Source organism: Piliocolobus tephrosceles, chromosome 20 (genome assembly GCF_002776525.5).
Source record: "Piliocolobus tephrosceles isolate RC106 chromosome 20, ASM277652v3, whole genome shotgun sequence".
NCBI classification, from domain to species: Eukaryota; Metazoa; Chordata; class Mammalia; order Primates; family Cercopithecidae; genus Piliocolobus; species Piliocolobus tephrosceles.
In genome coordinates, this window is record NC_045453.1 from 56,175,169 (window position 1) to 56,192,472 (window position 17,304).

Genomic DNA, 17,304 nt, shown 5'->3' on the forward strand with positions numbered 1-17,304 from the left:
AAAAGTGGGGAAAGGATATGAACAGACATTTCTCAAAAGAAGACATTCATACAGCCAACAGACACATGAAAAAATGCTCATCATCACTGGCCATCAGAGAAATGCAAATCAAAACCACAATGAGATACCATCTCACACCAGTTAGAATGGCAATCATTAAAAAATCAGGAAACAATAGGTGTTGGAGAGGATGTGGAGAAATAGGAACACTTTTACACTGTTGGTGGGATTGTAAACTAGTTCAACCATTATGGAAAACAGTATGGCGATTCCTCAAGGATCTAGAACTAGATGTACCATATGACCCAGCCATCCCACTACTGGGTATATACCCAAAGGATTATAAATTATGCTACTACAAAGACACATGCACACGTATGTTTATTGCGGCACTATTCACAATAGCAAAGACTTGGAATCAACCCAAATGTCCATCAGTGACAGACTGGATCAAGAAAATGTGGCACATATACACCATGGAATACTATGCAGCCATAAAAAAAGGATGAGTTTGCGTCCTTTGTAGAGACATGGATGCAGCTGGAAACCATCATTCTTAGCAAATTATCACAAGAAGAGAAAACCAAACACCGCATGTTCTCACTCATAGGTGGGAACTGAACAATGAGCTCACTTGGACTCGGGAAGGGGAACATCACACACTGGGGCCTATCATGGGGAGGGGGGAGGGGGGAGGGATTGCATTGGGGAGTTATACCTGATATAAATGATGAATTGATGGGTGCTGACGAGTTGATGGGTGCAGCACACCAACATGGCACATGTATACATATGTAACCTGCACGTTATGCACATGTACCCTAGAACTTACAGTATAATAAAAAATAAAAAATAAAAAAAAAGAAATAATAAAAAAAAAAAAAAAATAAAGACAAAATGAAAACGTTTTCAGAGAAAAAGAATTTACCAGTACACCTACATTAAAAAGAATTCCAAAAGAACATACTTCAGACAAAAGGAAAATGATCTCAGATGGGAGGTCTGAAATACATCAAACAACACAGACTAACAAAAATTAATAAATATGAAGATAAATTTAAATGAACATTATATAAACAACATCTGTGAGTTTAAGAAATATATAAAAGTATGACAACAGTAACATAAGCTGAGAGAATAATTGGAGTTCAAGTATTCTAAGGTGCCTCCCATGCCCAGAATGAGTACAGAATTATTAAGATCATATTTTTATAAAGATAAATGTTTTAATTTGGAGGAAAACTGAATGGAAACCGTGTAAAACTTTCAAACTAGTAGAGTGAAAGAAAATATAATTTAAAAATACTAAAAAGGACAAAACATACGTGTCATATAAAATACTTCAAGTAAAATAAAAAGACTGAATGAAACATCTCTCAATCACAATAAATATTAATGGGTTAAATGCTTCTGTTAAAAGACTATTTGGGTTAAGAGAAAATGGGTTTTATTTAAAATATGTTATTTATATATATATTTACATAAATACATGTTATTTACAAGTGATATCTAAAAAGATGCAGAAGTGTAGAAGGTAAAATATTTATCATGCAAACACTACCAAAAGCAAGCCAGCTGAGCTTAAGTAATAGCCCACAAAATATATTTTAAGGTAAAAATCATTACTAGAGCTATAGAGGGTCACTTCATAATAAAACATTCAATTCACCAAGAAGACATAACAATTTCTAATTCATACTCACTTTAACAACATAACTTCAAGACATACAAAGCAGGCCAGGTGTGGAGGCTCACACCCATAATTCCAGCACTTTGGGAGGCCGAGGTGGGCAGATCACTTGAGGTCTGGGGTTCAAGACCAGCGTGGCCAACATGGTGAAACCCCGTCACTACTAAAAATACAAAAATTTGCAGGGCATGGTGGCATGCACCTGTAATTCCAGCTAGTCAGGAGGCTGAGGTAGGAGAATCGCTTGGACCCAGGTGGCGGAGGCTGCAGTGAGCCGAGATGGTGCCATTGCACACTAGCCTGGGAGACAGAGCGAGACTCTGTCTCAAAAAAAAAAAAAAAAAGATACAAAACAAAATCACAACTACAGAGACAAATACCGGAAAACTAGACACACAGTAGGAAACTCTAACTGCCGAACAAACCAAAAGCAAAAGAACATTCAGTGAAGAAACAGAAGACTTAAAAGAGCAGGATTAAAAACTTGATCTAATAGACCTATGAAGAACATCATACCCAAGAACTGTAGAATATACATTCATTTCAAGTATTCAAGGAATATTTATAAAATCTGACTATACTGGGCTGAAAGGCTGAAATCACAGAGCATGTTCTCTGAACACAAAGTTATTACGATTGAAATTGTAACAAAAAGATAACTAAAAAATCCCCCCCAAAATGGCAACAAATTAAGATATATTTATTTTTAACCTAACAGGTCAATGAAAGAATAATAATGGAAATAGGAAAATATTGTATACTGGACAATGACACACTAAAACTAACATAGGAGATGCAATGAAAGTGGTAATTAGAGGAAAATATACAGTCTTATATGCAATCTTTAGAAAAGCTGAAAAACAAGTAGCCACCCATAGCTGCACGGTTCAAAATACACACTAGATTTTGAAGGTGTGATAGGAAAAAATTCTCATTAATTTATTGATTACAAGTTAAAATGATAATATTTTTGATATAGTGGATTACATAAAATGTATCAATTTTCATGTTTCCTTTTTTTAAAAAAGCTACTAAAAATTTTTAATTACATAAGAATCTCCATTTTATTTCTAGACAGAATTGATTAAAAGACTTTAGAGCCAGGCATGGTGGCTCACACCTGTAATCCCAGCACTTTGAGAGGCAGAGGCACCTGAGGTCAGGATCACTTCAGAATCACCTGAGGTCAGGAGTTCGAGGCCAGCCTGGCCAACATGGTGAAACCCCATCTCTACTAAAAATACAAAAAAACTAGCCGAGTATGGCGGCACAGGCCTGTAATCGTAGCTACTCAGGAGGCTGAGGCAGGAGAATAGCATGAACCCAGAAGGCAGAGGTTGCAGTGAGCTGAGATCAGGCCACTGCGCTCAAAAAAAAAAAAAAAGAAGAAGAAGAAAAAAAATTAGAAAAGGAACAGCAAAGAAAACCTGAAGAAGAAAAAATAAAACAGCAAGATTTAATGAAGTAGTAAACAACATATCAGAGAGGCTTGACAAAACCCAAACCTGGTTCTTTGAAAAGATTCATAAAACTGACAAACCTCTGGCAAAAAAAGATTAAAAAAAAAAGAAAAAAAGGGACAAAAAATAAGAGGAAAAGAAGGACATTACTACATATCCTATAGACATCAAAAGGTTAATGAGAGTTACTCTGGGCACACTGCCTATGGGGTAGCCCTGCTCCACAAGGAGTAGTAAGTCAATAAATATAGTTAATGAGGATACCATAAATACCATATGATAAATTTTTTATAATGTAGATCAAATGGACAAATTCCGAGAAAAACATCACAACTTAAAAACTGGTCAAAAGATACAATATGGAGTGAGTTGGTTGAAGGTTAAAAAAAAAAAAAAAGATATACTTTAAACCTGAATCATCCCGTTAACAATTAAAGAAAATGAATTATCTATTTTAAAATTCTTCCCTAAAGAAAATTCCAGGCCTCAATGGCTTTAACAAATTCCACCAAACTTTTAAGTAGAAATATTCATAATGAAACATCTTCCAAGAACGGAAGAAAAAAAAAGTTCCCAGTTCATTTTATGAGGCTAATTATAATCTGATATGAAAACTTAACAAGAATATATGAAGAATTCCAAGCCAATCTCATGAATTAAAATTTGAAATCTTCCACAAAATATTAGCAAGACAAATCCAGCAATTTTTTCATAATATATCATGGCAATGTTGGATTTACACCAGGAATTGCAAGTTGTTTTAACATTAGAACTAATATTGCATTAACATGTGTAATTCACCACACATGAACAGCTAAAGGGAAAAACAATACGACCATAGTAATACACAAAAGGAGTTTGACAAAATTTATATCCAGCCCAGGGGTGGTGGCTTATGCCTATAATCCCAGAACTCTGGGAGGCCAAGAGTTCAAGATCAGCATGAGCAACATAGCAAAACCGCATCTCTGCAAAAAACACAAAAAAATTCAGTACTCAATTGTGAGAAAAACTCTTAAACTCCCAACAGAAGTGAACTTCTTAACTTGAAAAAGGATACTTATAAAAACCAACAGCAAACATCATCTTTAATAGTGAAAGACTAAAGGCTTTTCTATGAGATTGGGAACAAGACATTGACACCGCTCCTTGCCAACACTGTACTACTCAGTGCAGTAAGGCAAGTAAAAGAAACAAAAAGTAAAAGGATTGGAAAAGAAGAAATACATTGTCATTAATTACATACAAGACATAATTAAGCATGTAAAAAATCCAAGTGAATTTATATGTATATTGTTAGAATACGAGTTAGCAAGTTTCACTAGACACAACAATCAACATTAGAAACAGTACTGACTTTTTCACATCAACATGGAGTTATTAGAAAATAATTTTTTTTTTTTTTTTTTTTTTGAGGACAGAGTCTCACTTTGTCACTCAGGCTGGAGTGCAGTCATGTAATCTCGGCTCATTGCAACCTCTGCCTCCCAGGTTCAAGACAATCTCGTGCCTCATCCTCCTGAGTAGCTGGGATTACAGGCACATGCCACTACACACGGCTAATTTTTGTATTTTTAGTAGACAGGGTTTCGCCATGCTGGCCAGGCTACTCTTGAAATCCTGATCTCAAGTGATCCACCCACCTCAGCCCCACAAAGTGCTGGCTTACAGGGGGGTAAGCAATTGTGCCTGGCCAGAAAATGAAATTTAAAAGCTACCATTTATAAAAGCACCAAGAACTATCATGCACTTAGGAGTAAGTTCTCTGGAGAGAACTACAAAACTTTGACAGATACTAAAGAAGATCTAAATAGAGTACATACAGCATGTCCGTGGACTGGAAGACTTAAAATTGTCAAGATGCAAATTCCTCCAAACAGATCATAAGTTCATTGCAATCCCAATCAAAATCCAAACAGATTTTTCTCTGGAAAATTGCTGATTCTTGGAAAAGTTGATTCTAAAATTTATAACAAATGGAAAGAGCTAAGAATGTCCAAAGTGGAAAGAACTTGCTCTACCAGATAGCAAGACTTTTAGCAAAGCAATAAGAAGGGCACCACTGATGCAAAGACAGACGAATCAATGGAGAAGAAGAAAACTTAGAAATGATCTTGCTCTGAGTCTGAAAATACCTATTTTTCTATAAAATGTGCTGGGATAAACGAGTAGCCATATAAGCATTAGAAAATGAATTAAGAGAGATAACTTTTTAAAGAAAACATCAATTAGGAATCACATTTTCTTAAAATCCTAAAAGCTTTCCAATATAAAACACGATCACATGTAAAGGAAAACGTATCAGAATGATAAGAGACTGCTCCATAGCAAGTTGGAATCTCCAAGTCTAAGGAAGAGGGTCTTCACAATTCCAAATTAAAATCACCTGCAATTTAAAAATTACACCTCCAGCCTGGGCAACGTGGCAAAACCCTATCTCTACAAAAAATAGAAAAATTAGTCAGGCGTGGTGGTGCACATGGTGGTAAGTTCTTGGGAGGCTGAGGTGGCAGGATTGCTTGAGCTGGGAGGTCAAGGCTGCAATGAGCTGAGACTGTGCCACTGCACTCCAGCCTGGGTCACAGAGTGAGATCCTGTCTCAAAAAGAAAGAAAAGAAAAAGAAAAAAGATTAAAAAAAGTAATGCCTGCTTCAACTGTCAATCATGTATGGAAGACAAAATACAGACATTGAGGTGTCTAAGACCTCTAAAAATCTGGCTGCCACACTCCATCCTTCTACAGAAAACAACTGGAGAAAAGGAGTAACTTAATGCAAAGGAAGACAAGGGAGCCTGGAAAAATAGACTCAACACAGAAGAAAGAAAATGGAAACTCTAAGATTGCCAGTGAAGGGAAGTCTCAGCTTAGAAAGCAACCTACACCAATTATATAAGTAAAACTCACAGCAACGTTACTCATAATTCCAAAAAACCTGGAAACAATTTCTATGTTCAATAGCAAAATGACTGGCCAACCTTTGTAGAACAACACATCAAAATACAATGTAACTATGAAAAAATGGGAGGGGCCAAGCAAGGTGATTCAAGCCTGTAATCCAGTCACTTTGGGAGGCCGAGGTGGGAGGATCACTTGAGCCCAGAAGTTCGAGACCAGCCGAGGCAAGAAAACTTACACACACACATACACACACCCCAATCACATACACACTTCAATTCTAACTTTCAAAGAAGCACATAAAAGTAAACATTAGTCCAATTTATTTTTTATTTTGGTACAAGAACTTAGAAGACTAAAAGCAAGAAAGAAAAATAATTTCTAGTTGGAGGAGACTACACCAGACTGAAACGCCACTATACTTCTTTCTACCAAGTGTCAATAATAAGATGATACCGAGGGACCATGTGGCAGCTTCTTTGTTCTAAGATACGATTTATTTCTTTCTTCCTTTTTTTTTCTTTTCCTAAACCTCAAAAATGCAAACTCTTCGACTGACAGTGAACGGAAGTCCCAGTGTGATTAGATATGATTCCTAACTCTTAGAAAAAAAAACAGTTGAACTTCGTCTGAGGGAGAACAACTGAGAAATACAACTGAAGTAGAAAATGAACAATCAGAAAAGCACATGCAAAATACAAAGCAAAAAATCATAAAATCTTATTAGAAAAAGTATTCATATAATGTACAAACTATTGTATGATTTAAAAATTGCCTAATAGGGTCTACATAATGTGAAATTTTATAGACATCTTCAGGATTTCAGAGTTCTCACTTATTATGATTAAACGATATTAATAAAGATAATAAACATAAGAAAACTAAATTGCTTTCAAAAAGCTAGGCACTAAAAATATATAATATAGCACCAAAAAATTTCAGAGTAATATGAATTGGCACTGTGAAATATTTGTTCGATTTTAATTTTAAACAACCTTACTAGGAAAGCAACTGATTTTACTAGTAAAACAAGGACATAAATTCTAAAATCCACAAGTAGTTTGACAAATAAAACAGTTCAACAGTTTAAAATTAGGGAAACAGTTTAAAATTGAAAACTATATTTTTGGAACAAAAATTATTTGTCTCTCAAGAGAAATCCTAAGCTGACTAATGTCATTCTTCCCTGTGCTATTCAAAAGTACGCATGACGCGTTCTTACCTGGAATAAGATCTGCATAGGTCAAGCTAACATATAAGATACTGATAAGTATTTTATCAGCAAGTGGATCAAGAGCACTTCCCAAAGCTGATTTTTGATTGGCCCAGTTTCGAGCAATAAATCCATCCAACTGAAAATAGAAGTTTTTTTTTTTTATATATAAATGTCATAACAGGAACAGAGTAGATATTCTGAAGCTTAAGATATACCAGAATAACAATTATAGTCTCATAAAATGTTAAGAAAATCTCTTCTGTTTCTTACCCCCAAACATTCTCATTCTTTCATTGGTATACATTTTGCTTTTAAATTAGCAACTGGTCTTAAAAGAAATGCACATTTATTTTCTTTCCCCCTCAAGGCCTTCTGGCTATTTCTCAGTATTTTCACAAGGCCCCTTTGGTGGATGAACCCAAACACACATTTAGAGATATGGTTAGTGACGTATTTAAAACTATAAAGAACCCAAAGAAAACTCAAAGAAAGCACGCATGGCAGAGCCTGGACTAGGATAATATAATCCAACTCTGTTAAAACTTACCATTTTTCTGTTTTTCAATTTATTTTGCTCAATACCACTGTTTATTCCTTATTCTGACTGTATCAGCATTACCCACATTTGAGTAGAAAACTCAATCCTCTCTACCTGACCTAGTTAAAATTCTGATACTTAAATTATTTATTTTTATATTATTGTGATAAAAATAAACTATACTTAAAGCATAAGTCACATTTAGTTGCTAGTGGGCCAAACGGGGCCTGCAAGCTGGTTCTGTTTGACCTATCAGAGCTTTTAAAAACTGTAATTAGTTATCTACATTTAAGTATTCAATTCTTCCCATAAAAACCCAGATCTCCATCCTAACTTGAGAAGGGAGTGGTCTGGCCACTCTGGGGCCACAAAATGGACTGAAAAGTATTGTCTATCCACATTAAACAAGGCAGGTATTTTCTGGTTTATCCAAGTCCCTTCCTGGCTTTTACTCATTTAACTTCAAGTTTCAACAAATGTTTGAGTTCCCTAATACTATTTCTAAGGGGAAAAAAAGATTAATTTAGACATAATTAATCATGGTTCATTTTAAAGAACAAATAAGTTGTCCATATCTCAAGTACTCCAATGAGTTGGAGGAGATAGCAGGAGTCCAGGATCGTGGTAAAAAAAATGTGGTCTTTGTAGCAGAACAAAAGCTGTTCAAGTCCTGGCTCTGCCACTTACTAGCTGTGTGATCTTGGATAACTTATTTGACCTGACTAAGCCTTAGTTTCCTCATCTGTAAAACAGAGATAAATTACCTACCTCAAAAGGGTGGTTGTCTTCAGCACATAAAGTGATTAATACTTGTTGAGCACTCAACGCTTAGTAAATCCTCAAAAAAAAAGCAGTTACTAGCTATTACTATCGCAACTGAAAAAAAATCTATTTTCTTCTTAAGCATATGAACAGAAAAGTACCTAGCCTGGGGAGCTGGGACCTTGGAAGATCAGGTTTAGTTCAGTTTCTGACCTCAGGGAACTTAACCTTTCACTTTTTCACCATCATCACTCTCTCATCTTCACTATTCCTCTAACCCACACTAGATTACAAGGACATCAACATCATTCCTTTACAAACATCTGTAACTCCCCTTCACTCCACTCTCCTTCAACCCTGCTTAAAAACAACTCTCCATGTACTCTGGGCCTGCACCTAAGAGCTGAACAGTGCTTACGGAAAACACACTAATGGGAAGACTGGTCTCACTTCAAACTGGGGACCACAAATCTCCCATGGGCACCCAATACTGCCTAGCAATCCCACACTTGCTTACTATATTTACCCTCTCTTTTCACACTGTCTCTTTCACACTGTCTCTGCTCTCACCTCAGACCTAACTCCATCTCTTTCACACAAGGTCATGTCTATATTTTCCTTAAGAAAAAAGAAAAATGTAGTCAGCCCGTCCTCATATTCCCATCATCAAATCCTCCACCTACCTGCATCCATTCACTCTCTCTGCTTTCCTTCATCCGTTACCATGCCCTGTCACCTTCTGTGATCTGCCTCCCTTCTTCCCCATCTCGCCTTGCATCATCAATCTCTCCCTTTCATTTAATCTCTCTACCTGATCATTTAATTAATCACTTAACTAACAACAAAAATTCACTGGGCACAGTGGCACACCTATAGTCCCAGCTACTTGGAAGGCTAAGGTGGGAGGATTGTTTGAAGCCAGGAGTTCAAGGCCAACCTGGGCAACACAACAAGATTTATCTCAAAAAAAAAAAAGACCAAAGAAAAATTCCCCAGTATATACATATACTCCAGCATATATATTTTTACGTAGAGGATTAGATAGATAGGTAGATAGATAGATACAATTCCTCAATACATATCTTTTTAAAAGACCCTTCTGTGATCCTATTTCTGTATTCCCCTACAAAGCAAAACTGCTTCAAAGGAACGTCCAATGTCATTACCATCTCACATCTGTTCATCAACCCTCTCCAATAGTCCCCACCCCTCCAGAGGTGAGGCTCATAAAGGTCACCAACGAATTGCGCATTTTTAGAGTACATGACCTCGACACAACTGAAGCACTTTCTCCACTTCCTGGGAAATCTCACTGCCTAATTTTATTCCTTCCTCGCCAGCTATTCCTTCCCAGGGTTCCTGACTGGCTTCTTTTCTGGTGCTCTACTTGTTGCTCATTTCTCTGACCCTTCATTTCTGTTACCTCAGTCTGGATGATTTTACCCAGATCCAACCATCTGTATCTGACAGCTCCCAAATTTCTCTCTGTAACAATGACTTCCTCCAACTCCAAACTACTAAACTGCCCAATTGATACTTCTATGTGGATAAGCAACAGAATTCTTAGTATTTTCCCTTAAACGCTGCCCTATTCCAATGTTGCTCATCACAGAAAATGTCATTTCCATGAACCTGGTTTTAGAAGAGAATTTTTTTTTTTAAAGTAACACCCTAGTATTCATATTTGACTCTTCCTACTCTCACTCCATATCTAATCCATCAACATATGACCTCTGTCTTTAAAATGTATCTCAAACCCACATACTTCTCTCCAACTCCAAATTCCAACCACAGTCTAAGTTCCTACCACTGTTGCCATGGATCACGGTCAGCCCCTAACCAGTTACTTTCCTTCCACTCGTGCAAGATCACGGTCAGCCCCTAACAAGTTACTCTGCTTTTACTCTTGCTAGATCACAGTGAGCCCCTAACCAGTTACTCTGCTTCTACTCTGACCTGTCTATAATCCATTTTCCACGCACAAGGCAATCAGACTTTGTCATTCCCCGGCTTAAAATGATGAGTCTGGCCACCTCCCAGTGACCAATTGAAAGGCACTAAAATCTCCATGGAACCAATGTGAAATGTGGCACCAGTTAACTCAGGTTTCCATAAACATCATGTTATGTATTTAGAAAAATGTTAATGGGGCCTCTCTAACATTCAATTAATACTGTAATCTCATGTGGCGGCTTAAAAGAAAAAAGAAAAAAAAACATAGCAGACAAAAAAGGAGACTACAGTAATTGAAAAAGATCTTGTCTGTTATGTTAAAAAAAAACTGTTACCAGTATAACGGCCTTTGACAGACTTGGAGATAACATTGACAATGAGTGGAGGCTTTGAGAGAAAAGAAGGGACAGGCCGGGTGCGGTGGCTCATGCCTGTAATCCCAGCACTTTGGGAGGCCGAGGCAGGCGGATCACCTGAGGTCAGGAGCTTGAGACCAGCCTGGCCAACACGGTGAAACCCCATCTCTACTAAAAATACAAAAATTAGCCGGGTGTGGTGGTGCGTGCCTGTAATCCCAGCTATCCAGGAGGCTGAGGCAGAATTGCTGGAACCTGAGAGGCAGAGGCTGCAGTGAGCCAACATCACACCGCTGCACTCCAGCCTGGGTGACAGAGTGAGACTCCCGTCTCCAAAAAAAAAAAAAAAAAAAAAAAAAGCAGAGACAAAATAAAAGGAGAAAGATTGTGAGAATGGGAAGAGGCAGTGACAAATATTAGTAGAAGCTAAACTCTGGAAAAAGAGAGGTAAAGCCAATTTGAGAGACTATGTTTGAAGCAGGTTTGGAAATGCCATGTAACAGTGCAAATGCTCTTCTGTCTGCACTCCAAAATCTTCAGTTAATTCTATGTTGCCTACCAATGCTTCTGCTACTAGGCACGTGGAATTTCGTTTCTATGAACCTCAAAGACAACAGCTGATGTTACAAAGAAAGATGCCATGCAACTTTTATTAATATAAAACTAGTTTTTCTCAATTCTCACTCAATAAATATTGAGCAAAATTGATCAAAGCTTTTCAAACATAAATTAGTTTGAAGAGGCACCAAAGCACCGCCTGTCTGGATGCTCATATAGCTCTCAGACCAACCTTGTACATGAATATAACGTATCTATTTCTCCTGCTAACTTCGCCCTGGTTTAAAATTATTCCCTCATCTTTTCCACACTTCCCTCAACTATATTTTTATACAGCATGAAGTTTTTCCTTTTTTTTTTGTTTTTTAAGAGACAAGGTCTTGCTCTGTTACCCAGACTATAGCACAGTGGTGAGATTATAGCTCACTGCAGCCTTGAACTCCTGAGCTCAAGCAATCCTCCTGCCTCAGCCTCCTGAGTACCTAGTGCTGCAGGCGTGTGCAACCATGCCAATTTTTAAATTTTTTTGTAGAGATAGGCTCTTGCTATGTTGTGCAGGTTGGTCTCAAACTCCTGACCTCTCAAAGCACTGGAATTACAAGTATAAGCCACTGTGTCCAGCCAGTTTTATAAGGCATTTCAAAACTTTCATGAAATAAAGTTGGTAATACAAATAATGTCATACATGATGATGGCTAGCCAGTCCACAAAAGCCTATTTAATGTAGCCTTTTGTTATAAAATTATTTTCCAGTTCTAATGTGAGATCATTTGAATAAATTCTCATCTCCTCTATCAAAACTAACATTGTGGTATCAAGGAGAGTTCCTCTTCTTTGTCCATCTGCTGAGGGAAGAGAAGAAGGAAGGATGTTCAATTGTAAGCCCAGAGCATTCTGCAGGGCAGCCAGAGGAGTGTAGAGCAGAGATCAGAAAATAAATCTGTGGGGGTACCTACAGCCTCCTGCTAGCATGAAACCTGAGCCAAGCTATGAGTTCTACATGCTCCCTGGTTACATCCTAGTTCCCTGGGTCCTAACAACTGGTCCAGTTTCCCTCTCCGCTAGGAAAACCAATTGCAGATCAGAGTACTCCTCTTTATCACAATACATAGAAAAGTCATCTCAGATCTCCTCTCCCTTATTTCTATCCCTAAAGCAAGCACTCGGCTCTTTGGAAATTTCTAAGGTGTTTCTTTCACTCTTAAAAACCAAGAGTGCAAAGTATCCCCTCCTTTACTTCCCTACAACCTTCGCTTCCTCCCTGAAATCATATGCAAAAAAAAAAAAAAAAAAAAAAAAATCCCATATAGACGCTAAAGACAAAGTCCTCACAAAAAGTACTACGTCAAATTCATCTTGAGAATGTCCTCCCAAGGAAAAGCAAGCTAAGGCTATGCTATTTCAACTTAGTAGTACAGACGAGCATTTGGAAGGAGAGCAAACTGGGAGTGCATTTACAACTTACCAAATCTGTTAGCCCAGCTAAAGCAAAAACTCCTAGTGCAATATTAAAATCTTCTTCAATAATCAAATAGCCCAGAACTGGGGCCAAGCCAATTCTCGTCATTGACAACATGTTTGGGATTGTCCATGGGTTTTCATACTGAAACACAAAGACAACAAAATTTAAATAAAATACTATGAATTCATACTTTGAATAACTATATACATTAGAAAAATATACTTCATCAGCTTCAGTCAGAAGCTGCATAAACTTTAAATTTAGTGCATTAAATTGAATTTTAAAATCCATTCAGTTCTTTTTACAGATATCTCCCTAAAATCTTCTTTCAAGAATACAGAAGATGGCTGGGCATGGTGGCTGACGCCTGTAATCCCAGCACTTCAGGAGGCCAAGGCAGGAGGATCCCTTGAGCCCAGGAATTACAGACCAGCCTGGGAAACATGGAGAGAATCCCATCTCAATTTTTTTTATTAAAAAAAGAAAAAGAATACAAAAGATGAAGATGTATCATGTACTCAAACACAGAGTAAGGCATCTTACATATTACAGGTTTCCTTTTCTCTTTTCTTTTTTTTGAGACGGAGTCTAGTTCTGTCGCCCAGGCTGTAGTGCAGGGGCACCATCTCGGCTCACTGCAACCTCCACCTCCCGGGTTCAAGTGATTCTCCTGCCTCAGCCTCCTGAGTAGCTGGGATTACAGGTGCCCACCACCACGCCCAGCTAATTTTTGTATTTTTTTTTTTTTTTTTGACACAGAGTCTTGCTCTGTCGCCCGGGCTGGAGTGCAGTGGCCAGATCTCAGCTCACTGCAAGCTCCGCCTCCCGGGTTCACCCCATTCTCCTGCCTCAGCCTCCCGAGTAGCTGGGACTACAGGCGCCCGCCACCTCGCCCGGCTAGTTTTTTGTATTTTTAGTAGAGACGGGGTTTCCCCGTGTTAGCCAGGATGGTCTCGATCTCCTGACCTTGTGATCCGCCTGTCTCGGCCTCCCAAAGTGCTGGGATTACAGGCTTGAGCCACCGCGCCTGGCCTAATTTTTGTATTTTTAGTAGAGATGGAGTTTCACTGTGTTGGCCAGGCTGGTCTCAAACTCCTGACCTTGTGATCCGCCAGCCTCGGCCACCCAAAGGGCTATGATTACAGGCGTGAGCCACCACGCCTGGCCTATTATAGGTTTTCTTAAGAGAGGGAAGATAGAACACATGCATTATCTGCCATATAAGCTAAGCTTTTCACATACAACTTCATTGTAAGAACTCGGAACTTTTAATACTCTGCTTTTAAAGGTGAAACTTCAGGAAGATCTTCTAAGTAGACAAATAGTGTCTACTTACAAGTAAAAGTATCAGAAAAAAAAGCCAAATTATCAACTCCAGGCATTCAGCTTGAAATATTTACAGCAAAGAATCTCCCTCACTCCCTTACACGTATCTAAAGAACGTTAATACAGTGTATGGAGGTATCAACGAAGAGAACAAAAAAAGATTCAATTCTATAACCTCATCACTAAGTCAGAGAACCGCTAGAAGAAAATGGAGATAGGAATAGAGATTGTGATATTTGGAAATGGAGAAATTTTGTAAATTTGTTCAAAACAGTCATGGAAATGTTAAGATCCTCAACTAAAAACCAAGGGCTTTCATAGTTCCCATCTGGGAGCTTTGTGATTCCTTGACACTTCATTTGGAGCCAAGCTGGCTGAAGTTGGTACTAACAGAAGAGCTCTTCGGCAGCTGTCTGAAGAACATCCCCTTCTTGCCAAACAGAATCTGACTCATGAGAGGGTATTTCAGCTTTGAAAAGCCTCGGCCCAGTGGAGCTAAGACAACCTGGACAACAGGGTACAGAAATAAAGACAAGAAAACGCCTTTCCCTAAAGCCTAGATTTTTTTTCTCCACTGAGTCAAGACTGCCAATTCTACCCCATGGGACTTTCTCTTCACTAGAACCCCATTTAATCTCTTTCTTAATCAGTACTAGCCAACTTACCTGAATCTTAATTTTGGTTGTAAAAAAGGTGGCAAAGTCCATTTCTAAAGATATCTTTTAAAATTCTATGAACTATCCTGTTAAAAAAAAAAAAAAGGGGGGGGCCGGGCGCGGTGGCTCAAGCCTGTAATCCCAGCACTTTGGGAGGCCGAGACGGGCGGATCACGAGGTCAGCAGATCGAGACTATCCTGGCTAACATGGTGAAACCCCGTCTCTACTAAAAAACACAAAAAAATAGCTGGGCGAGGTGGCGGGTGCCTGTAGTCCCAGCTACTCGGGAGGCTGAGGCAGGAGAATGGAGTGAACCCGGGAGGCGGAGCTTGCAATGAGCTGAGATCCGGCCACTGCACTCCAGCTCGGGCGATAGAGCGAGACTCCGTCTCAAAAAAAAAAGGTATTCTCTAAAGACACTACGTCTGTGTTTATAAAAGAAACTCAGCAAGAAAGCACCTCAGCTTGGAGGGATAATTAAATAGTTATCGCTGGGGTCAGGTGGCAGAATACTGTCATTGAAAGCTATAGAAAAACTTCAAATTATCAGAAGAGCAATCACAAAACAAGAAGCAATACAAACCTCTATTCTGAGATCTTTTACTGAAAGTAATCCACCTTATACAATGAAAACATTCTTGGAACACATCCCAAATTCAAGTTCAAATATCAGAGTGTTTCAGAGTCCAGAGAAAAAAGATAAGTCTGTTGACCACACTATGGTAGAGAATAAGTCAAATACTGATCAAAGGTTACAGCAACTCAAAGGGAAGAGCTGGAGGGGAGAAGGTTGCACATGGTTGCGAAAAAGCACTAAGCAAAAGATCAGGAAAAAGGGCCCCAAATTAACTTCAGAAATTATCCACAGGGCAAAATTAAAGACAAAGCTGTGAACAGAAACATCATTTCATTTGGCGAATTAACAAACAGAACTGAATGTTGCTGGAACAGTGGAGTTCTTTTTAGCTCCACATAGAATATTTCAGTTAAAGTATCTCATTAGTTTGTAATCATTAAACTTGTAAAAGTTTCAAAGTTAATATTAGGAGAGCTAATCTCAGATTACTCAACCAGATAACCTGTGGCATACTCGACCAACTACTGCCGTTCTGGGAAGGTCTTCAGTCAGGATATGGCAACTTCAAAGTATCCAGCATTCAAAGCCCAACATGCTTTAGCTATTAGTGGAGTTGAGACCACTGCCAGGATCTGGCCACCTCAACCCATGCTGTACAACTGATGAAAGCAGTACAGGGGCCACTGAAGACATAACAATTGAAGATGTAATAATTGCATGAGTCTTGCTAACATGACATCAAAAGCTCTCCCACACTCATGCTCGGATGTCTTCTGTCTAGGCATCATATCAACAGGTAAGTGGACAAATACTTCCCTCCATTACCTCAAGAATAGTTTAAATCTTTTTCTATAATGAAAGGTTAAAAGATCTTTTAGTTACAACCTAGATTGTTTAATTAGCCTTCATCCTATAATGTGTAAGGTTACCAAAGGTCAAATGATGGTGAACGAAACTTGCACAAGCAAACAGAAGGGCCTGTATACCTTTCTAAAGATTCCCAAAGACTTGCCTAAACACTGGGGATTCCCTTCAAAATAATTAAAAATAGGCTTTTACTATGACAAGCGAAGGCTACCTTTACCAATGCAATATGCAGAGGCGGCCCTTCCAGCAACGGGTGCAGATAGAAGGGGGATGAGAGATGATTTCTCACTTGGCTACAGAGACCGTAGGTGGACCCCGCTGGTGACCCTGAAATTCATCCCGACCGAATGACCTGCCAGTAACTTCTTTTCAGGGAACAGTCTAAAAGTTAGGAAACGGAAGCGTCCGAGCTGCACCACCCAGAGTATGTTACTCGAGTTCAGGGGCGGCGACCCCAGCCCAGGGCCGGCCCGCCGCCGCCTCATCGGTACGTACCAGGCTGGGGGTGCTCGCCGGGCCCCACTGGCCGCCCGGGGCTTCGGCGGCGGCGCCCGCTCCGGCCGCTGGCCTGGGGGCCGCCTTCCCCGCGCCCGAGCAGTGGTTCCGCTGGCCGATCCCGGGCAGCCGCAAGCCAAGCGCGGCCGGACGCAGCCTCCAGCGTTCGGCCAGGCAGCCCAAGCAGCACGGCACGGGCGGCAGCAGGGCCCAGCAGGCGCGCCCCTTACTCGGCCGCGTCCCCGGAGCCCAAGCGGCGCCGCGCAGGGCCCCCCACGAGCCGCGCGCCACGCGCAAAGCTAGCATGGTCCTGCGGCCGCGCCGCGGGGACTCGGGCGGCGAGAGCTCAGCAGCCTGGGACACTGGCGAGCCGCTTCTCCATGGAGACCTAGAAACCACAGAGACACTAGGCCACCGCTGCCTCCATACTACTTTTCACACCCCAGCACGCTCCACTTATACAGGTGGCAGGGAGCCGCCAAGGGCGGACG

At 39.6% G+C, this 17,304-nt stretch overlaps 1 protein-coding gene across 3 annotated transcripts in view; it reads right to left on the reverse strand.

Annotated features, from left to right (window-relative positions):
• CRLS1 (cardiolipin synthase 1) overlaps positions 1 to 17,304 on the reverse strand; it is a 39,214-nt gene extending 21,910 nt beyond the window's left edge. The window contains exons 1-4 of one of the 3 annotated variants that reach the window (XM_023217875.2): positions 16,814 to 16,951; positions 15,458 to 15,591; positions 12,895 to 13,032; positions 7,269 to 7,398 (exon numbers count right to left, since the gene is read on the reverse strand). In XM_023217875.2, the coding sequence (XP_023073643.1) occupies positions 7,269 to 7,398; positions 12,895 to 13,005 (241 nt within the window). In that variant the 5' untranslated portion in view covers positions 13,006 to 13,032; positions 15,458 to 15,591; positions 16,814 to 16,951. Of the gene's footprint in view, positions 1 to 7,268; positions 7,399 to 12,894; positions 13,033 to 15,457; positions 15,592 to 16,529 lie in introns of all 3 variants that reach the window. The other 2 variants (XM_023217874.1, XM_023217876.2) reach the window with 2 other exon arrangements.